General features: G+C 41.4%; 1 protein-coding gene across 4 annotated transcripts in view; it reads left to right on the top strand.

Annotated features, from left to right (window-relative positions):
• NRK (Nik related kinase) overlaps positions 1 to 22,699 on the top strand; it is a 98,088-nt gene that overhangs the window by 65,666 nt on the left and 9,723 nt on the right. For all 4 annotated transcript variants that reach the window (XM_083796756.1, XM_083796755.1, XM_083796758.1 and 1 more), the window contains 13 exons: positions 339 to 406; positions 2,065 to 2,177; positions 4,300 to 4,397; positions 4,697 to 4,815; positions 7,572 to 7,665; positions 10,428 to 10,601; positions 11,255 to 11,384; positions 11,781 to 11,939; positions 13,596 to 13,739; positions 14,975 to 15,109; positions 17,036 to 17,136; positions 17,671 to 17,820; positions 21,101 to 21,260. In XM_083796756.1, coding sequence (XP_083652882.1) covers positions 339 to 406; positions 2,065 to 2,177; positions 4,300 to 4,397; positions 4,697 to 4,815; positions 7,572 to 7,665; positions 10,428 to 10,601; positions 11,255 to 11,384; positions 11,781 to 11,939; positions 13,596 to 13,739; positions 14,975 to 15,109; positions 17,036 to 17,136; positions 17,671 to 17,820; positions 21,101 to 21,260 — 1,645 coding nt within the window. The remainder of the gene's footprint in view (positions 1 to 338; positions 407 to 2,064; positions 2,178 to 4,299; positions 4,398 to 4,696; positions 4,816 to 7,571; positions 7,666 to 10,427; positions 10,602 to 11,254; positions 11,385 to 11,780; positions 11,940 to 13,595; positions 13,740 to 14,974; positions 15,110 to 17,035; positions 17,137 to 17,670; positions 17,821 to 21,100; positions 21,261 to 22,699) is intronic.

Below are 22,699 nucleotides of genomic sequence, written 5' to 3' on the forward strand. Positions count from 1 at the left end.
TCCACCACCTAGGTAAAGCTGCGTTAATGACTGCAGATGTGTTTCTCTGTCTGCTTTAAATATTGACCAAGAATAATGCTGACTCCAGGGAAAGGTGCAAACCTCTCACAGACTGCACCCTGATAGATTGCAGAGGCTCAAAGCAAAATGGAAGTACCTGCTGCTGACTCGCAGCATCCAGTGCCAATATCATGAAAGACAGATCCACAGGTCCCACTGAAGCCCACTTGTTCTTTTATGTTGGTTAGTCTCCTTTTTGTATTAATACAGGGTAAGCGTTAGGTTTATTAACTGAGTCTATCAGTAGCAAATCAAAAATATTTGATTAAATCCTTAAGGTTCCAGAAAGGACAACCTCTAAATTTCACAGCAGGGATCAACCTGGCCATCAGAGATGCCATTCAAGGTAAGCTCCTAAGTGTTTTATGCTTATACTAATGCTGATTTATTGCCAATGGGAAAACTGAATCCAGTTTATTTAAAAACAAAGCCATAACCTCAGTAACACTAAAACTGAGTAACACTAAAACTGTTTTAGTAACACTGAAACCGTTCATACCTCATTTAATGGCAGTTACACTTATTTTGTGTTTTGTGTCAGCTCATCCAATAAATAACGAACTAAATCTCTTGATCTTAAACCTGAAGGAAGCATCTAAGCTAGCTTCCTTTTAATGACTAATGTACATGATTTAAATACAAACAAACCTATTGTAGATTGCTTCCTTTTCATGCAAGGTAGTTCTGCATTCTAATGGAAAGCAATATTTTTAATATATAAAGGCTGTTCCACCTGTAATAATTCCTGCAAAGAATTGTTTCATTTGTTTCAGTCTGCCTGGCTTGCCTGAGCGGTTTCCATGCAAGTTCTTCATTGGTTTCCCAGTTATGCAGTGCAGTAATTTAACTGCTGCCTGTGATTTAGTACTGCTTTACTGTCCCTTCAGGTCAGAGCAAGTGACTGCTGAAGGTGCAGGTTACTGGAGACCCCAGCCTGTTGACACCTGAGGATAGCAGGGGCAGGTGGTGCTAGTGGCTTGGTCAGGGTGCTCATGGAGATGCTTTGTTGTGGCACTTTAGGGCCTACATCATTGTTTCAAAGAGGAATTCTTTGTCTGGATACTTCAGTGACTTAGGCCCTGGCCTCAACTCCATGTCTAGGCACTTTAATTATAGTTTGTGAAGTTTGTGGCTGCAACTTTGTTCTGCCTGATAGTAGCTTGAACAGACAAATATGCTGTATTTGGCAGTATTCCGGCAGTCTGCCCTTAAGGCGAGTGTACTTGGCATCCCAGAAGAAAAGACCAAGGATGCAGAGAGCTCAGTGGTGAAGGGTAGCCCCCACAGGCTGTCTAATAAGGGAACATAATGCAGTGAGGAACTAGGGTTGGAGAGATTTAAAAGGGAAGTAGTTTTAGCTGACCTAACAGAATGATGTACAGCATTTTGGAACGGTTACTTCTGTTGAACCAAAGTCAGAAACATCATCTGAAACAACTTTCAAGTGAAGTCAAACCCTAAATGCTCTCTACATAAGAATTAAAGGAGGCAAAGCAGAAAAGAAGCATGAAGGCAAACCACAGTGTTAAAAGTGAGGGGCTTCTTAGCCTGGAATTACTGAGTGAGATTCAGTTTTGCTTTGCAAGCTTGGCAGCTTGTTTTACTGTCTTGTATGTTCCTTTCTCCATTTATAAGTGGGTGATGGTGTATCTTGTAGGAGGGTAGGAGAGCAGGTTTCATTATTTGTAAAAACCATGAGATTTTGGAACCAGGATTGAGACTGGTCTGAAGAGACCAAGGGAGAATTACAAGGAGTTGGGTATTTTGTGGTGACTTGGGACTCTGCATTCTCCTGGAATGAATTCCCAGAGGAAACTGTCTCCTCTGTCTTCTCTTGCTATTGAGTGGCCCTGCCTGGAGCACCAAGGAATGCCAAGTTTTTGTTTATTAAGAGTATTATATCATACACTGACAGCAGGGAGCTTGGTGCAGTGGTCTAGGAGGCATTCTAGGCTGCATTCCTGTACGCAAATTGCCTAATGTGTTTTTTGTCCTTCTGTTCAGTAACAGTCGTCAGTTGTCCCCTGGGGGACATGCTCTGAAGCTAAACAGCAGCAGCACTCCTGGCAGCAAGCAGTGGGAGATGGGATCTCATCAGAGCAGCCGACCAACCTCAGGTGATTCCCAAGTCAATGATTCATTAGTCACAATGTCCAGAGTTCCTAGCACAGGAAATGGACTTCTGTAGGGTGTCAGATGTTCCATTGTAAATGTTTTTGTGTTTTTTATTTTTTTTTAATGATGTCTTCTGGTGATAAGCTTTTGATAGCCCTCTTGGTTTTAGGGTTCCATGTTCCTAAAATATAAATACTTCCCTTTTTGAGTCAAAAAAAATGACTGTGAATGTACTTCCACACAGAAAATTTTAATTACGTCAATTAAGAAGTGAAAAAAAGTCAGTTCTGTTGCACTTAGTGACACCACTGAAACTCAGCGGAGCCAACGTTACATACACAGATCTAATTCAATGCTAATATTCACCCATTGGCATTTTCTGCATAACCATATGCTGCTTTTTTGCATTGCCCACTAATAAGATGATACAGATGAGCAGTTGCTGTACACTAATATTTCTACACTCTAATACTGTGCTGGCTGAAAGAAGCATAAGGAAACACAAGACTCTCCATGTAGCAGCTTGTGAAACATTCTTCCTCTACTCCTACTTGCAGAAAGATAGTGAAACAGAAAAAGGGAAAGGAAGTTAAACGTGGAGATAGCCTCATCCAGTGAAAGCACAGTGCAAGTTTTAAGGGATCTTGATGTCGCTGGTAGCGATGGAAGAACGCAGTGGGCTTGCTCATGGTTGTGCAGACTTCTTTGCAATACAGGCTCTGGTTCCTGAGACGTGAACTGAGACTCAGGCAGAAGAGAACATGGAGCAGAAGAGGAGGGGTTTGTTCCTGTATTTGCTGTTCCTTAGTGCCTTTTCTGTGGGAGAACTCTAGGGCAGTTTCTTGTGTAGCTCTTTGCAAAGCACTGGTGTTTTACAGTGCTTTACATCCAGGTTGATGCAGATGGGTGACATGGGGAATCACGCCCAAGTCAAGGCAGGGTGGATGCTAAAAATGTTTGGAAACCGCAGCAGCGAGCTGCTGAGGTCATTTATTTTTAAACTGAGGCTCGCATTGTTAATTTGAAAACCCTTGATAAATGAAGAACAAATTGCTTATTTATTACATTTACACAACCAAGTCAATTTTGCTTTCACTAACCATACAGAGTAGGAAGCTTTGCTTCAAGAGAAAACCAGAGCACAGTTTAAACTGCTTGGGGTTTGTTTCTTTTTTCTCTTATGTCATTTTATGTTTGAATAATAGCATAATGATGAGCAGCGTACAACAGCCCAGTTCAACATTGCAATGTCTGCATGATGTGTAACTCCTGTGCTATTTTGGCATGGGGAAATGAAAACCTCACCAGCCATGGAAAGAATAGAAAACCTCCCTTGTGGTTTAAACTGTCTCCTTGCATTCTTAAGTGTCGTTAAATTACAGCTAGTTCTGGCATATGGTGTTCCAGAGTTTGTTGCTTTCCCAGACCCACAGGGATAGTGAATTGGGCAGGAAAGGACTATAAATACTTTAAAACTAATACTGCTGCTGAGTTGCTTAGGTACTCATTGACCAATAAGGAATTTTGAATTTTAAAAGCTTTGCAAAATGCATGAGTACCTGAAGCCATTGTGATAAAACTAGCTAAATTACCAAATACAAATCTTAATTTGCATGAGCTTGAATTCTCCCCCCTGTTATCTTACAAGCAGTCCTGTTGGTAGCAGTGGGACAGTCATGAAATAAACTGCTGAATGAGGTAGCTGTGTGCCCTGCTGGCAGGGTGGGGGCACATCTGCCTTCTCTCCCTTCACTCGTATCAGGAGTTGTGTGCAGAAGACAGCATCTCTCCAGGGCTGCTTTGGCTCTTCCCAGGTAGCTTTATGGGGGTTAATGAAAAGGAAAATTCACTTGATCTCTTGGAGGCATCCCTCCTAAGATGGCATCATCACGTCTGGGTGGCCTCAGCTCCTCTGGTCTTGATTGCTTGGGTGTTCAGTAGCCGTGCGGGTCCCCAGCCCTGCACCTGGGAGGGAAGCACGGGGCCACAGCTTCACTGTCACCAGTGCCTGACCTCGGGCAGAACCCTGAGGAGCCCTGTGGGTGCTGGCCCTTGCTACCCACTTCCCTCCAGGGCAGAGTGGAAGTGGGAGCTGAGAACTGGCTCAAAGGAAGTTTTTTACAGGGAACCCAGGAGCAGCCAAGGGAGAGACCGCTTTGGCCCAGAACCACCTGCAGCTGCACAAGAAGCTTGAAAAAGTTTCTCATCCAGGCCAGATTGAGGTAGGCTCTTCTATATCCACTGCTATTTTGGATTTATTCATGGTTTTCATTGAGGGCACATCTGTTCAGACATCTCCTCTGTTGGTGCTTGAGATAGCTAGCTAGGTAGTAAGTCCATCTGAGAGGCTGGGCTGGAAGTTTGAAGACGAGTCACGTGCAGGCTAGTAACATGGGAGCACGTCCCTGAGCTCCTGTAGGACTGGGGTGTCTGAAGACCCCTTGCTGGGACAGTAAAATCCTGCCCGTGCTATTTAGCAATGGGTTCTTCCTTGAGGAAAAACTGAGTTTTTTCTATTCAGAGCCCAGGCTCCTTTGCCAAGGGGAAGGACAGCACCAGTTCGTTCTGGAAAGCAGCAGACTACTCCTCATCAAGCGACGAAGTCGGCAGCAGTGATGAAGATGACATGAACCACATGAGGTTGGCTTGATTTATTTTCTCTTTTTATTACACGCTTATAAATATCTGGAAAAAACTGGCATACATAAATGCCTCCCCTCTGAAGTTGCTATCAGTCATTTATGTCAGCTGTAATTAAGCAGTTTAATCTCACTATAATGAACTCCTGGGGGTAAATGTTTGCTCCATCAGATGTGTGCAATGTAATAAGCTTTGATGACCTGCTGCCTTGGGACAATGAGGAAATGTCTCGTTTTAACTGAACATCAATAGGTAGTGCTTCTTCAGAGATTACTTCACATTGATCTACGTTGAAATGGAATTTTTAAAAGAAAAAAGGAGAACTGTATATCTTTATGTTAAATGCAGATTGCAGTGCAAAAAGCAAGGCAAACGTAGCACTTGTGTTCAGATGGTCTGTTCACTCTAGTGGAAATAATTACCACTGAAAAGCTGATTATTTCACCTGGGTTGTTTATAAAGGGGGAGGTGTAAGCAGGATTTGATTTTGTAGAATTTGCTGTATTTTTAGTATTGTTATTTTATACGATTGCTGATTGTACATTGTAGCTTCTACCAAGCTGATCTCACATGAGCTGTTTCTCTTTAGCTTTCCAGTTTCTCTTGATGATTTTGTGACTGACATCTTGTGGTGTTTAACCTGTCATGCAGAATGTGTATTCTGCTGTGAAATAATGGAGCATGAATCCCTTGCTTGTCCGAGTGAAAGAGGGGATCAGTCAGTCAGCCCTGCTGCTTGGAACAAGAAACAAAATGGGTTTTCAGTACTGATGAACAAAACTTCTAATTTTGTTGCAAAGAGAACTTCAGTTTATTTCAGTTCCAGTATTTACTTCGAAGTGCATCTCAGCAATACAGAGCTGTCTAGGATGGGGCTTTTGCTCTTCTGACATAATTGCACATGTGGTTTTGTCAGTCCTCAGACAGAGATGCACAGATTTGTAATGCTGTTGGCAAGCTCTAGCATTGGCCTGATACCAGTCCTTTCTACTGTGCTCCTCTGAATAAGGTTTTTGTACCTGCGTATATTCCCGATTTGCATTTCTGAAGTTCATTTTCCAAGCTGAGGGATAAGGAGGGATAATGTTAGAAAAAAATATTGTAGTTTATTCACCTGAAAAAGCTGTCTTTTTGCTGTAATGCCTTATTTTCTTACTGTTCCTCTCCAAACCACATCTTTTTGCTCTGTGAAGTTTTATTCGTTCTAGGTCATAGAATTCATCCTAGACCTCAGAAAGATTCCACATAAAAATATGGATTTGCCCTGTAACAATGACTTTGCTACATAAGTGTTAGGTTGTTATATCCCTGTATGCTTAATGATTTGAACAGCCTTTGGAAAGGCTGTTTCCAAAGGCCTCACTGCCTTTGGAAATCTGCATGTGTTGTTTGCATCTCCTGTGTGTGTGAGACCCACCGGTCTTTTGGAGAAATGGGGTCAGCAGGCTGATCCCTGTTAGGCTGGCCTTCTGTGCACACAGCCACTGTGAGAACCTCATGGAAACTGGAAGTGCAGTCTTAATGAAGTCCCTTCACCTCAGCTGAGCATCATTTATATTGAAAGATAGATACTTTGGGAAATACATCATTATTACTAGTGAGTAAATAGCAAACACCAGTTTTTTGTTTTAAGGAGGGATGTCAGTGAACACGAGCCGTCATCCTACCTGCTTGTATAGCATGTATATTCCGTTCATGCTCATCTCTCCCACTCTAGAAGGCTGCTTCCTTCTCTGATACCTGCATCATTCACAATTCCCGTACAAAAAAAACCCACACTTTTCCTGTGGCTCGTTTTGTATAGTTAAGTTTCTTCCCTCTGCTCCTTGTATGCTGTTCATTACCAAATTTAAATAAGGTGGCCACAGGTATGTTCTTGGCTGGTAAGTACTTACTCCCACCAGTAAATAGGAGGTTGCTGTCATTTAAGATCAGGACCTTGCACTAATCAGTGATCCTGCTCCATGTGTTGCCATTCCTCCTAAGTTTAGCACACAAATATTTACACCTCCCATAGGGGTGAAAAAATAACCCTTTTACTCCTTCACACTCATTCACACTGTTTTAAAACACAGATACCACTGCTCGTTCAGGGTATATCACAAGAGATGCTCGCCTTGGTCTTACTCTGTCCATCAGGACCTGCTTTTGGACACCATGGAAGACTGGATACTGGGCTTAGTGGGCTTTTGGCCTGACCCAGTCCTTCTGTCTCTCTGCTTCTGCTGCCTTACATGTGAAGTGAGGATGGTCACGTTTCTTGCGCAGAACGAAGTCGCAGTGCAGTCTGTCCCAGGGGGCGAGAGCAGTGTACAGAGGAGCAACAGCTCTCCCCGCGTGCAGCCGATGCTGGATTTTTGGGAACAGGATGGCCAGTATTTCACCCCTCAGGGTAGTGTACGAGGGGAGATGGGAGAAGTTTTGAAGTTTTTGAAGGCTGCTCGACAGGCCTTCTGTCACTTGCCTTGAGCACCTGTCAAAATGATGGGTGAAGGAAGGGAAGCCTCCACTGAGGTGGGGAGAGCTTCCTACTGGGAGCAGTCCTCGGGCACCAGTCCATCCAGGCACATCCTAATCAGCTGGCTTTTGTACAGGAACCCTTACGTGTAACTAGTGAATGTTAATTATGCTCAGGAGAACTCGTGTATATGGAGGTGTTTTTTGTGGGTTTTGGTGTAGGGTTTTGTATTTTTTGGGGTTGTTGGTTTTTTTTCCCGCTGAAGTAGTTCTGTTCATTAATTGGAGTTTGTTACCAGGCAACTGCTGAGCAGCAGAGTGGCAGATTTCTCAAGGACAAAAGTACCAGATGGGATTGAACTGAAACCCCAAAGCACTGCTGCAGAACAGAAGGTAATTTGGCCATTTGTAAGGGCTTGGGTACAGTGTGGGGAGAGTCAAATTGTTAACGTACGTGATAAACTCTGTATCCACTCCTTCTCAGCAGCATTTTCACTCTGAAGTCCTGCTCTGTCACTTCAAATTACAGCTATAAGCTTTAAAAAAGTGCGTACTGTGCCAGGCTTTATGCTTCCTACAAACAGGCTTACATCTAGGTTCAAAATTGCACCTCTTTATTTGTCCTTATTATTGACCCGGTAGTAGTGGCTGATGCCAACTTACTGCATGAAGGCGCTAGGCAGGTTGCAAAAAGCAATCCTGTTGATTACAGTCAGTGTGCATGGTTGCTATTTTTAAAAATGTTGACCTTCTTTATTCCAATGTAAAGAGAAGTACCTCTTTTTAAAATATTACTGAAAGACAGGAAAAGTACTTCATCCCTCCGCACGGGCTTAGCAAAAACACTCGTTCCCTCGTGTGTCATGTTGTGGTTCTTTCCCATCTATAGTTTCTAGCAGAGACTTCAAGTTGTGTGGATTTTCCCCTGTGATAAATATTAGTGCAGAAAAGATGAAAACAGAGAAAGCAGAACAATGTTCTCTGTGGTTGAAAACAAAAAAATTACAGTAATAAGACTTGCTCTCAACCTCAGAGCATTTCTCACGTATTACTGAGTGTATTCTAGTTTCACAGATAGGGAAAATAAATTGCCATGAAATTGGCATTTTCCCCAGAGCTTCTTGTGTAAGCTGTGACAGAGCTAGGAAGAAAAAGGAGTTTCCTTTGCCTCTGGTGTGTTTCGTAAGCTTCAGACCAGAGAGAAATCTGTCCAGGCTGGCAAAGGAGTCCCACTTTGCCTGTCTCGCAGCATCCTTAAGGAGAAAAGATCCTGCTTTGATACATGGGGCACCAGACTGAGCCATGATCTCAGCAGCTCATGCTGTTCATCTTCCTCAACCTGCACTGAGTCTAATGCATTATTTTAAAGCTTATTGTTCTGTGCCAGAAATGAAAGAATATTCCTGGTTACCATTTCAGAGCAACAGCATGACAGAAAAGGTTCTACTGCATTTAATAATTTTACTTTCAGATCCGTCCATCTCCACCTACGTAGGGGTGAGGGGAAAAAACAATACCAGCTCCAGGCCCTCTCCGCCTCCTTTGCCCAGTGCCAGAGCTCTTTCCTGGCACTCCAGCTTGAGCCTGCCCATTTCCTTCTCATGGCAGGAACAGCTCAGCGCTTCCTCCTTCCCTCGATATCTGGGTGCTGAACATAGGCTGCTTGAGGATATGGAGAAAGGTGGGGTCTTTGAGACTCAGAATGAAGGTGGAAGAGAAAGGAGAAGAGTAGAGGTCATGTTTTCTGGTAGATTTGAGGAAAATGACCCAGGAAGGATGACAGATAGGTGATTCTCACCTCTTCTCACCAATCTCTTTGATGCCTTCCAGTGTTTTCTCTTCTCACAGAGAATCCTGTCCGTTCCTCCCACCTCTGTGTTACCACCCACAGCCACCATAAGACTCATAAGAACTCTTTCAACATCCATTTCCTGCCCCATTTTGAAGTGGTTAGGGTGTACCAAGCTGCTCAAATGATTCAAATGGGAGTTTGGCTCAGTTCCGCTGAATCTGACTTAAAACTGAACAAAAAAAGTGCCATACGGGTTTGCTTCCCTGAACTCAAATACTGACATGCATTTTATTGTTGCTTTTTAAAATATCAGAATTAAAAACGTAAAATGCCTACAGCATCGATTTTATTCCTGGTTAATTACTTGGCTTTTAAAAGGCAAATGCCTTTCATTCAGAGTTATCTGCTATATTTTGGATATATTGACCAGCATTCAAAAAAGCTGAGCTGATTTCAGTAGGCTGTTTATCAGCCAGTGCAATGTATAGACGTGCCTTGAATTCAACCAGCCAGAAGCTGTTTGAGTTTGATGGTGCTTTTTGCTTTGGTATAATTCAGGAGGAATACCGTTGGTTAGCACTTGGCTCCTGACACTTTGTGTTCCAGTGCTGATGGTATTCGGGTAACCAGACCTTTCATGGCCAGGGGTAGGTTCCTCTGCATTGCCCTCCCCATCTGGGACACTGCGTGCTTTACAAATCCCCTCTTTCTTCCTCTCAAAGCTTCTAGCCATGTTTTCCCAGAAACTTCAGTGTCCCAGTGACTCAGTATTTTAGTCTGTCGGGGAGAGAGTTTGTATGGTGCCTCACAGCCTGCATAGTATTGCTAGTAGGATCCTACAAGGAGGGCCACAGTACCAGACCTCATTGTACTGCAAATGCTGATACTGGATCCTACTGAATGTGATCCCTCTAGAATAAGATTTCCTAATTCAGTAAGTGGGAAGTAGCAATGAAATGAATGGTAAGGGGCTTTAAACTATATGCGGGTCCTGAGCTGAGAAGTACCTACTTCTGACCACGGTAGAGGTCAAATCTGTACTGTTAAGACAAGTCATTTGATTTTCTGTCAAGCCTTTCTGAGGATGAAGTTCCTTCCTTACCTATGGCATGGGATACAGTAGATGAGCAGTGTTTCTGGAGCACTTTGGGGGTGGAAGCCAAGGCTGATATCTCAGGTGTTTGCCACATGCTTTTGTAATTTCCTATTTTTTAATCTTTCTGTAGTGTTTGTCTTCATCCAATAGATTACATAGAGCACCCCTACTCATATCCTCATTACTTATTGCCCTAATTAACAGGGGGTGCATAGTGCATTGGAATTATATCAAATGTGGACTTTAACCATGTTTTCTCATGTGCAGGATCAGATTTTAGGGAAACAAATTTCTAGCACCCAAGAAGGCCTCTGGAGCATAAACAACCAAAACTATCTCCTGCCAGATCTTCTTCAGCAGAGCCAAATTTCAGATTCCTCCGTGAACCCACCAAAAGTGCCACTGACTAGTCAGGAACCTCAGAACAAATCTGTGAATAAGGTATGAGATAAGTTTATAGATTGAATGAATTGTACCACCACTTCCCTCCAGCCCATGAGAGCCTGAGATTGAGTGTCATTTGAATTCATCTATCCTGTCTCTTATAAAGGAGAGATTTTTCACCATACCCCTTCTTTTATCTAAAAGATATATTTTGGGGGACTGATAAGAAAGTTCAAGATCCCTACCCATCTTTGCTGTTCCACGTTTTTGTCCTTCTCTCTCCACTTCACACAAGCTAGAAGGGCTTTTACCCTCTGCTCCTTTACCTGTAACACCAGCAACACAGCATGCTCATCTGCCTTTAATGATTGTCTTTGGATTGCTTTCCATCCCAGCGTCAGGTGACAGTGCACAAGGCATGGACCTGTTGCAGATGAAACAGCAGGGAGTGAGAAACATAAACGGAGATTCTTCTGGGGACCAGTTACTTCATTGCAGTGCAGTGCCTGGTCAAGAATCCTGACACAACTCCTAGCTCACGCTTCCTCTTGTCACTCAATTTGTACCATCTATCTACTGCTCTAAGCATGTTCATTACACCTAATTATGCAACATGCTGTTTCACCTGAACCTCAGAGACACCCACACGGCTCTGTGCTGTCTGCTCCCTAGTGTCATCATCCTGAAGCAGCTCTTGTGTTTCATTGTAGACCCCGTCCACTGAAAGTACACCTTCAAAGAGCAGTACATCATCTACAACATCGTTTACTTCATTCATAGATCCCAGACTTCTGCCAATCACCCCTCCCACCAGTCCAGTTGGACCTCCCTGTAGTTCTTGTGAGTATGCTTTACCCCTCATAAAATCTCATTCCTGTTTTGTTCTTGTTATTCTGGGTGGGAATCGAGGGAAGGGAGAAGCTTATCACTTGGCAACTGAAACTGTTAGTAACACTTCCAGAAACTTAAGCTCCACATTGCTATGAATTTCAGTGCATGGCCACTGTGCTTCTTCCAGATGTTGCTAGCTCTGCTGCTGTGTCACCACAGTGCTTGCTCAGGAATGTTTGAGGAGTTTTCCAGATGTGTGGTTTTCTTTGGCTATGTGATGCTCTCAAAAGTGTTTTTTCACTTTTCTGGAGTTTGTCTCATTCTGCCGCAAACAGGTCAAATGTGAGATGTAGCCAAACACTTGAATTTTTATTTATTTTTTATTCCATATATCTTCTTTTTCAGCATCTAGTGCAAAACCCGAGCCCGTCAGGAGAGAAAATGCAAGGAAGGGCTCTGTTGTCAACGTTAACCCAACAAATATCCGCCCGCAGAGCGACAGTCCAGAAATTCGTAAATACAAGAAGAAATTCAACTCGGAGGTCCTTTGTGCTGCTTTGTGGGGTAAGCTCAGAAGTGCTTGGGCGTGTGTGTAGAGGGAAGGCAGCAGCAGGAGAGGTTGGCAGTATATGGCAGTTAGATTTCGCAGTTGTATCACACCTCTCCTGTCAGAAAATTCTGAGAACATACCTACGCGTCACTCGCATAATATTGCATTCCTGATGGAAGATGGCAAACAGATGAGTTACAGTTGCAAGGGATTTTGTGCATCAGAATGAGAAAACATTTTGATCAAGCACAAAATTGAAACTGCGCTTGCTGGAAGAGCCAAAAGTTGCAAATGTTTTGGTAATGTGAAGCAAAAATGTTCATGATACTCAGTTTGTCTTAGCTGCATATCAGTATAGCTAATCATGCATAACCCTGACCCAATGGAAATTATCCAAACCAGAGGTTCCAAGAACCTTCCTCTCAGAATTTTAGCCACCACAGACTGAAGCAGGTCAGGCATCAATCTTTCCAAGAGGGTGACTTCCATAATTTCCACTGTCAGGACTTAGAACCTTGCTAGATCACCATTTTTGTAGGGTCAGCTTCACATGGCATTAAAAAAAAAAACACAGGATCAGTGTAGTCAGACCAGTTTTCAACCACTGTTGATGTAGTCCCAGTCTCACTGTAGCTAAGCTCTTGAGTTCTTCTAACCATCTGTCTACCTGTGAAGAACAGATGCATTCTATGGGACTCGCTCAGACGTTTACTTGTCGTCACTTTCTGAGTCTGGAATGGAAAATGAATGAAGTAGGTGAAACATTATCCAACGGAAATGCAGATTTCTAGTTTTTATAGCTTTGCAGGTTTTGTGTAATGTATGTTTGCAGGAGTCCAAGATTTTAAATTAGGAACAGAGCTATGGAGCAAAGTCTGTAAATTAACTTTGCATTGAGGTTGAAGAGCACCAGGTACTCATCAGAGCATAGCCAGTAGAGAAGTTTGCTCGTTACAGCAGGAAATTTTATGTCATTTCTTTAGAACCTGTTGACTAGGAAAGGTAGCCATCATGCCAGCCAAACACTATTTTTGTACAGGGTGCATCCTCTGGTGTCAGTAACTCATTGAAGCTTCACTTCCTGGGGAACAATTGGATTTCAGATGGATTCATTCCTTTAATTCAGCATTTGAAAGCACTCTTCCAAAAACCAGTTTTCAAACAAATACTCCACTTGCTTATATCAGTAGCTTTTCTTCCGGTGACTTTGGTCTTCTTCCTGCATTTTGATTGTTGCATTTGGGGAAAAGAGGAATTATATTTTTAAAAATTTGAAAGAGACCCTTATATCCTTCAGTTGGATCTCCTGTGTTGACGGAGGAGTGGTGCTAAACTGAGGCTTTTACAGCACTTACAAGCACACAAGTCACCTGAGAAGTTCAAGTTCGCAGAGTTTTCTTTTAATTTATTTTTTTTAAATCAATATTGACTTCAGTGGAACTACTCGTGCTTCAGGTTACATGGGCATATAAGTGTTCTGCTGGGTAAAAATTGTAATGTTGGGATTGTTTTTTTCCTTCTGTTTTTCTGGGAGGTCATCCACAGAGCAACGGAGAAATTATCAGGTACCATTAAGAAGACTAAATAAAAATTGATTCTAAAAAACAATTAACACTTGGCTTCTGAATCATTGGGTGATGTATGCAGTATTTTTTTCTCTGTATCAACAGGAGTAAATTTACTGGTGGGAACGGAGAATGGATTATGGCTACTGGACAGAAGTGGGCAGGGAAGAGTTTATTCACTGATTACAAGGAGACGATTCCAGCAAATGGATGTTCTAGAAGGACTCAATGTGCTAATTACTATATCAGGTTAGTTCACTGTCTAAAAGTATCTGACCTGCATTGGGGTTGGAAGTAATTAGAGAAGAACTAGGTTATAAAATAGGTTGAGAAATTTCCTCTTACAGAAAATCACGGGATAGTTATTCTTGTTAATAGGAAAACTCTCTTGAATTTTTAACACTTAGATTCTCATTTCAGATTTAGATGGGGCTCTGGGATATTTCATTACCTGTTTAATGTATAAAATGGTTTGTGAGAGTTTATGAAGTGTTTCATATTCTTAAAATAGAGTGTTTCCCAGCAAGTTATAGTTTGTCAGTCTGTTTACATGTTTCTGCAATGGGTGAACATCTATCTAAGTGCAATTCTGTTCGAATATCATTAAATAACGTCATTCTGTGGTCAATGAGATGTATGAACAGTCACGTAAGAGCGATACGTGCTGTGAAAGCACTGGTAACGCTAAATGGATTAGTACCTTCAGTCTTTTCTGACAAAGAGCTTGGACTCTGCCCTTCGAGGTCCTGAGGCCGTTATTATCCACAGATGAGAGTGGCCTCAAGGTAGTACATAAGAAATGGAGGTCCAACAAGGAATGGCTGCCACTTCTCTACATTCCAGACTCGCTGTAGTAGGTGATGGTAAGAGCTGTTTGTCCCACATTGCCAGTTTCAGCTGCTTTTGACATGGTCCTCCTTAGACTGACCTGCTCTTGATCTTGCTTATTTACAAACCAAAGCAATAGAAAGACTGACTGAGTTAAAAGATGACAAAGTAATTCTCACCCTGAAAGGCATCCAAAAGAAAATAGTTACCTGTAATGAAGATTGTCAGTTAATTAGAACTAAAAAAGTCACTTACTCAAAATACCCATGGTAGGTTATATCTGTATTCCTTCCTTCACATCAGAGAGCAAACACCAGGCAATGTGATTATCTCTGATGATACATGCATCTATAGAGACCTCTTCTTTGACACGAGGAAAGAATTGTAGTCAGAAATTAAAACCTGACATGAAGCTTAATTCACAAGAGCACATATGCCAAATGTCATAGGGTTATTCATATTCCAGTTACCCCTTGGCGGTCATCATCACCCCAGGCTTTTCTTTTGTGCTGCTGGATTTGTCTGTCACCTTGACGAGCACAAAGATCTGCTGTACTCAAGGTCACAGAACTCCAGCTTTTTTTACGTGGGGGAGATCTTATGCTTCAATAAGTTAGTTATATCTTTTTTTTTCTCTTCCCCCTTGCAAATCCCAGGGAAGAAGAATAAGTTGAGGGTCTATTACTTATCGTGGCTGAGAAATAAGATTTTGCGCAATGATCCAGAGGTGGAGAAGCGGCAAGGCTGGGTGTCAGTGGGTGACCTGGAAGGCTGCGTACACTACAAAGTTGGTAAGGCCTTGTTTTTTCCTTAGAGAGATGCTTAATCATCCTTTGTCATCTCATGACACCAGCCTTTTTCTTCAGCTGTGTTTCGAAATTGTATTGGGCATAATATCTCTGACTGCTTTCAAACCTGCTTGCTTTACATGGTGGATGCTTTGCCCCTTGTCATTCCAGATTGCACCTCCTCTTGCACATGGTGTTATGGCTATGTCCCATGAAGGCTGGAAGAAGGGAGTGCCAGCCCTGTTCTGCTGCTCAGTCAGGGGTTTAGAAATTCTGTAGTTACTTAAGACTTCAATTAGAGTGATGTTTTCCACCCCCAGGCTACCAGCTTCCCTCCTGGCCCTGAGTAACTGCTGCTGAACTGGACTGGTACAGTACTAGGAAATCATGTTTGTAGGATGTCTGTAGGTAGATGAGATTGATGTCCTAGAGCTCATTGCTGTGTCTTGATCATAAAAGACCTAAATATACCTCTGTTTAAATTTACACACTGGCAACGTATGTACCGTAGCAGTTTAAATACCATCTTGCATTTCTTTGGCTTTCAGGTATTTCGTTTGTGAAGGTGAACATCAGTGTTGTGATAGCTTCTGTCATTTAACTGTCTGAGGGGGTGTAATGTATAGCATAAGTTCTGCTTTATTGAAAGATGGTATATGAAAGTGGCGGTGTTGTTTTTTTCCTAAGTCAAATAGAGAAATGATATAGACAAGCGCAGGAGACGATGATGTGGCTGGCTCTCATAAATGCTTTGCTTGACATTTCTTTGCATTTAGATCTCGTTGCTTTAAATGTTACGGGTTAAATCCAAAAAGAAATGTGCAACAGATGTGTCATTTTCTTTGTGATTATAGCTAAGCACCACATATTCCACTTCAGTTGCTCATTTTTGGTTTTGGTATGTCTTTTTTTTTTTTTTAAGTTACTCTAGAATTAGGCAAACATTTGGTGCTCTTCTGTGTTCACATATGACAAACCAAGTTTACTTCTTTGACAAAGCAGCTGCTGTTGTTTACCTGTTGGTGAATCTTCTTGTATCTTGACCTTTGTTCTTATAGTCATTTTTCCAGCTAGCAAAAGAAAAGGATGTGTTGTTTTGTGTTTTGGTAGGGTTTGTTTGTTTTTGTCTTTCCCTATCTCAGCCTTTGCAAGATTTCCCTGATCGGTATCCACCCTTATCTACTCTTAATGCTTCTGCTCTATGTTTGGGTCAGTGTGAATTGGTCCTGTTGCAAGCAGCAACAAACCTTAGCTCAGTTAGCATAGCACCTGCATTTTCTAAAAATGTCTTCCAAGCAGACGCTGAATATAAAATGAAGGGAGAATGCACTGAGATGTGATGCCCTGGTGTTCTGTTTCCAAACCAAATGCTTGCCTCTGGCAGCGTGAAAGAAGCCTCAATTTTCAATGCATGTTTCTTTGTTTATTCTCAATGGGCCCAACATGAGCTTAATCAACTTGGAGAAATGGCTCATCTCTCCTAAATGCTTACTCATCTCAGAAACATGGGAGTCCTTCGCCCACACTAGCACATGGAGATTTAACCCCACACATGAACAGTGAAATGAAAATTCAGCATGTGGAGCAAAAGCAGCGTAGTCACACCCGGCAACATCGGTGTGGGCTCATACTTGAAAAATAAAGTAGACTGACTTAGCTGTAGGGTCAAGACCTTTTTTTCTGACTAGGAAGAGAAACAGATGTATGAGAATCAATATATAAATGTTGCTATCTGAGAATAAAGGGACTACATGTTTGCAGTCAGGGTTTTGACACTGGTGATGTTAAACACGGATGTCCAGAATGCATTAGTCTCCTTAGTGGATAGCGTCTTCCTCTGCAAATAATGCACTGAAATTATTTCATGTAATGAGATGGTCTTTGATTTAAGCGTCTGATACCTAAGGAATTGTTCTTCTTGTATTACAGTAAAATACGAGAGAATCAAATTCCTTGTAATTGCTTTGAAAAACTCAGTGGAGGTTTATGCTTGGGCTCCGAAGCCTTACCACAAATTCATGGCTTTTAAGGTAAGTTAAACTTCACTTTGCTTCAGACATACCACCGTCTCTCATCTACTCCTTGCTTTTGACTTTTGTTGTTTTTTATAACATTTATTTCTAGTTAAAGATAAAAATGAATATTCCTTTAAAGAAAATGTAGCTCATTTGACATACATTGGAGGTGGCAGGCATGAAACTGTCACAGTCATGATTCTGTTAGATGTGAACAACTTGTTTCAGTGCTGTGCCAAGATGTACGTTTAAATTCACGAAGCTGATGCTGATTTCCCTCGGAGAAAGAGGAAATGTAACATGAATGGTACTTAGCCTAATTTTTGCCTAGTCCATTTCTAGAATATGGATTTTTTCAAAACACAGGTGAACTATCCAACTCTCTTTGTGGCCCAAAGGTTGATGGATACTTAGCTCCTTAAATGTAACGTGCTGGTAGAGCAAAAACGGGTAACTTTTCAGTTCTGAAAATGATTAAGGAAAATTATGTATGTTGATCTGTAAACCAAGAGCATTATTGTATTCTATAGTGTATTTTTCTTCTTGCAGTCCTTTACCTCACTTCATCACAAACCGCTGTCAGTTGACCTGACTGTTGAAAATGGACAAAGATTAAAAGTGATCTATGGCTCTCTAGTTGGTTTTCACGCTATTGATGTGGACTCTGGATCTGTGTATGACCTCTACCTTCCAACACATGTAAGACACTCTAAAAAGTTACATAAACACCTTTGTTATTTGGGCTGTATATTGGTGATAATCAGGTTAAGTGGTGTGCTGTATTTCAAAACAGAGGGTAAGAGGATAATTACTGTATACCAGCTAATAGAAAATGACTTTTTGCATGCTTTTGTAATAGTGAAGTTCTGTTAAAAGGCTTTTTTTTTTCCCCCCAGATTTAGAGTATCAGTTTTAACGGTTTAATGTCAGAAAGCCATTGTATGGACAGTACTATTTTTAATTGATTTATCCTGGAAATATAAGACTTTTTTAAAGCATACAAAACCACAATATTGAATTCGGTGACTTTCATAATCTGCCAATGTGTTTTTCTGTCTTGATCACTAAATTGAGCTGAAATTTGGCCTGGTTTAAAAAGATGTGCAGCATATGTTTAAATCTTGATCTGCTTTCAGGCATGTTATCTTTGCATCAAAGAGTACCTGTAGCTAGAGGAGCCACGTATAAATTGAGTCCAAACATGCATTCACATGGGTTAACAGGTGAACACATGAATAATCCTAATTTCTTCACTGTGGAGCAAACTTGCATTCATTTTACATGATTTACATGAGCTCATGTGATCTACAAATGTGATTTGCCTTTTAGTCATGACTCTGCAGAAACCCAGCTTCCAGGCCAAATAAATTTGCTGATTTTCTTACTGCTCAGTTGCCCATGAAATCAGTCCTTACATTAAAAAGAATTCAGGATTTTCTGCTTAGGTTTTCAAGCAGAAGTTGGCATGAAGATGTTGATTTCAGGTACATGTTGCATGGTGTACCTGTTCGCTGAGAGATGATGTTGACTGCTAAAAACAGCCTAAATTGAGTTAAAAGCAAAGTAATTACTCTGCAAAAGTAAGAGTGGTATGGGGCTGTCCAGTATGAAATCTGTGCTCTTTTTTCTTTTTTTTTTTTTTCCTGTTATTTCTTAGCTGTTCTAGATGGTTCATTTCAAAGTTGTGGGTCCCAAAAGCCACAGAAATTTAGGGGATTAAGTCCAAAAAGCTAGTGGATTCCCATGACTCTGGTCTGATGGGGGGCTCCCAGCAGGGGAACTTCTGTGCTCACTTGGGAAAACCCTCCCTGAAGTCAGCAGAGCTCCACACAGGCAGAGTGTTAGCTGATGGGTGCCACTGCTTCCGTGTATGCCAAGGGATGGGACTTCCAGTAACACTCGAGGTTTGGAGGGATCTCATCCCACATCTGCATGTTGCAGCCTGGTCCAAGACCCTTTAATTTCTTTATTTATTTTTTCCTCCCTCTCTCAGCTCAGTGTTTTCAAACCAAACGAAAACCCATGCCCTGTGGCAAGCCACTTGATCACCCTGCTACCCTGACGAGTGACAGCCTTCAAATTGTCACACCTGTGTTTTCTGATGGCCACAGTGTTTACGGATGATGGTTTATAAACTTCTCTTAATTGCAAACTGCTCTAGGTGTTTAGAACAGGCTGCTGAATCACCTGCTACAAACCTGACCTGTTTTTGTTTGTTTGTTTGTTTAAGGGCCTTAATATTTGTGTTGTTAGATGGCTTATTTAATCCAACAATTAGTAGCTTTGTTAACTATGCAGCTATGGAAAATTCACATCAGTTGATAAATGTAAGCGTGATGCCTGCGTGCCATCCCTGGAAGTTGGTTGCTAAGCGAGGTGAATAATGACTTGTCACAAAGATCATCAGCATAATTGCCCAAGATGTGAAAGGCAGAGGAAAAGGGGAGCCTTCTGAGTGGCTGCAGTTCTCCAACAGGCTGCGGATATAATTATGCACATGATGAGAGAGATTTCCCAGGTGATTGTCCTGAAGATGTGGGGCACCTTTAAGACTGGCTCCATTTGCGTGTGCTCTTCAACCAAAAGTTAGCATGTACTAAAAATATATTTTCCCTTTAGAGTTTTAGACCTGAAATAAATCTGCTGCTACGGTAGTTCTTTTTCGGTATTTTATTATTTCAAAGAGCATCTGATAGACTGGATGATTTTCTCAAGGAGCTCTGTAGTGACAACAGAGCAGACTTCAACAGGCTGACTTTAGATACTCTTGCTTTCTGGTAGCCTCTTTTCCTGGTTCCCCACCTCTTTCTCCATCTCTTACCTGCTTCGATCGCTCATGCGAGTACCAAGGCAACGCATTAAAATTGCTCTGCGGCTCTGGATACCCGTTCTAGTGTTACGGATAGTTGTTGCGGAGGCACGGAGTCAAGTGGTTGGCCTGGGTGTATTCAGTTGGGCAAGTACAGCTTCGGTGCTTCTTTACTGTTCATTCTGCCCTTCCGGCATGTGTAATGTATGTGCTTGAAGAAAACAGATCTGTGTGTTGCTGGCTTGTGAAAATGATGCAGAAACTCCAGTCATGTGCTTCCTAGAAAGATTCATTGTAGTGGTTTAATTGACTGCTTAATTATCCTGTTTTGAGTAGTGCTTTTTAAAAACAAAACAAAAAGAAATGCTTTCTTAATGATTTTAAGGTTTTCCTCGTTTTCGTTCAAAAGTGCTTTCATAAAACCCCACCTCCATAGTTGTATACTTTGACTTCTTTTTTTTTTCACTTGGGACATGTGTTGGCTTCTGGGAGAGATTCTAGTGCATCGAGCAGCTGTTAAAATAACTTGTGTGAGTGAAATGCACTGTTTCTTGTGGCATGCAGAAAACATATGCTGAGCAACACTGAAAAGGGGAACTATTTGTAGGGAAGAATGTGGGAAGGGAAGGACATAGAGTGGCTTGTGTTTGAAAGGTCCAGGTACAATGTTCAGCTTGCTGTAAATACTGTTAAATTTACATTTTTTTTTGGCTTGAAAGGGGATAGGGAAATATCATGGAAAGTGAAAGCACTGGTTTCCTGGAACATGGAAGCTTTTGTTCTTCCTCCATCTTCTGAAATAACTGTGAATTCAAATTTATTTCACCTGTCTTATATTTACATAATGCAGGTGTTTCATAAATAAGTCAGTATTATTGTGTCTCAGTGGCTCCATGGCTTCCTGAAACCCGTTAATCCTAGTAAACATAAAGTGAAATACTGAACATTGCCTTGTTTGCAAACCTACTGTAATATCTAAAGGGGGGAGGAGAGGAGAAAACCTATTTCAGGGGCTAGCTTGCAAACTGCACAGCTTTTCTGAAAACAGGCGTTTCTTTCACTTTCCATGAGCTAGTTCTTTTTATTGCTCTGTCAAGCTAGTTAGATTGATATAGTCACTAAAATTGCAGTCCATTTTCTGATATAAATCTTAGCAAAATATGATTCTAGATCCAAGGAACTATTCGCCCACATGCCATTATCATCCTCCCAAACACCAGCGGAATGGAACTGTTACTCGCCTACGAAGATGAAGGCATCTACATTGATATATATGGGCATTTCACAAAGGAAACTGTTTTACAGTGGGGAGAAATGCCAGCATCTGTAGGTATGTATGAAAAACTGCATTTTATTAAACGTAAGGTTCTGCTGCATGAAACCTGACTACTTTATGAGGTTTGTATCTATGCGAAAGTGGTTGTGTGGCACATAAAGCAACTTCTGAGCAAAACAGATATCTGGAGAGTAAAGAGGTTTATGTATGTTTATGTTAAAACAGCCAACGATTGCAACAGGGTCTTCAAGTTTGGATCACGGGGTTTGTATTCTTGTCATACCGTTTATTGCATCATACCCTTACTATACAGCCAAGCTTCCCTGGGGGTGCAGCCTCCAGAGAGTTTTCACAGAGAGAATTACATGAATTAGTGACACAAAGGTGCTTGTTTTCTGCTTTGATTGTTCATAGCCCATAGCATTTTTACGTAAAAATTTGCAACTATAGCAGGGTGAGTTATTGAAAAGGTCTGTAACTGCTGTCAGATGGCCCCTTAATTTTATCACTTCAAATTCACAGTACAGGGTATTTCCAACAGATTCTCAGTCTCTCCATGTTTCCAGTGGCTTTGTAGGAGGAGATTCTCATTGTATTGCACAGGACAGCTGCTTGTTTCACCTTCCCCAGAGGGCTTCATGTTAAGTGTGGGGAAAACCAAGAACATAACACAGGAAGATTTTTGTTTTTATTATTAGTTGCTTTTAATTTCTTTTTTGTCTCATTCCTGTTCTTCCGGATCTTAAAACATACAAACAAACAGCAAAAGCCCACGACATTTAGATTGTGCAAAAGCAGATTATTAGCTTGGCAGAAACTGGATGCCACAGTGAAAAATGAAGAAAGTTCACCTTTCTCATTGCACTTCTAGTCGGGTAGCTTTAGGAAAAGTCCATTAAAATCAGTAGAGTAACACCCTTGAGGAAATACCAAGTCTATCATTTGTAGAGGGTTTTCAACAGTACTGAGAGCAAGAAACCCGCCTCTGGAACACACATTGCTATAAGGGAACTTGTATTTTTTGCACTGTTACTATAAAATTCAGCTACAGAAGTACTTCAGTTCCAAGAATCAGGTGTGAGGTTATAACCTGACTGTGTAGTATTTGCTTCCCTCCACTAAATACACCTATCTCTGCTTTTCAGCCCCTACTCAGAGCTGCAGGGCACAATTAAAATCTATCAAGTCAATTCTCCATTTCTCATATGAAAATCTAATAATCCTTGATATGTTGAAATTTTATATCCCCTCTGAATTAACGTTAGAAACACTCTAAGAAATAATCAATAATCAAAGAGCAATTACTCGGGAAGGGTGTAGGAAGAGTTCTAACAAGAAGTACTGAATGTAATTGGAAGCTGCACTGAAGAATGTTATCTCAAGGAGACAGCTTTCAAGACCCTTTTCATTATGGGAAGTACTTCCTTAGGCCTTAAAAAACGCAGCAAGCTTATTTAACATGAACCATTTTTTAAAAAAAACTGTCATGTTTT

Source organism: Anser anser, assembly GCF_964211835.1.
Source record: "Anser anser genome assembly, chromosome: 13".
NCBI classification, from domain to species: Eukaryota; Metazoa; Chordata; class Aves; order Anseriformes; family Anatidae; genus Anser; species Anser anser.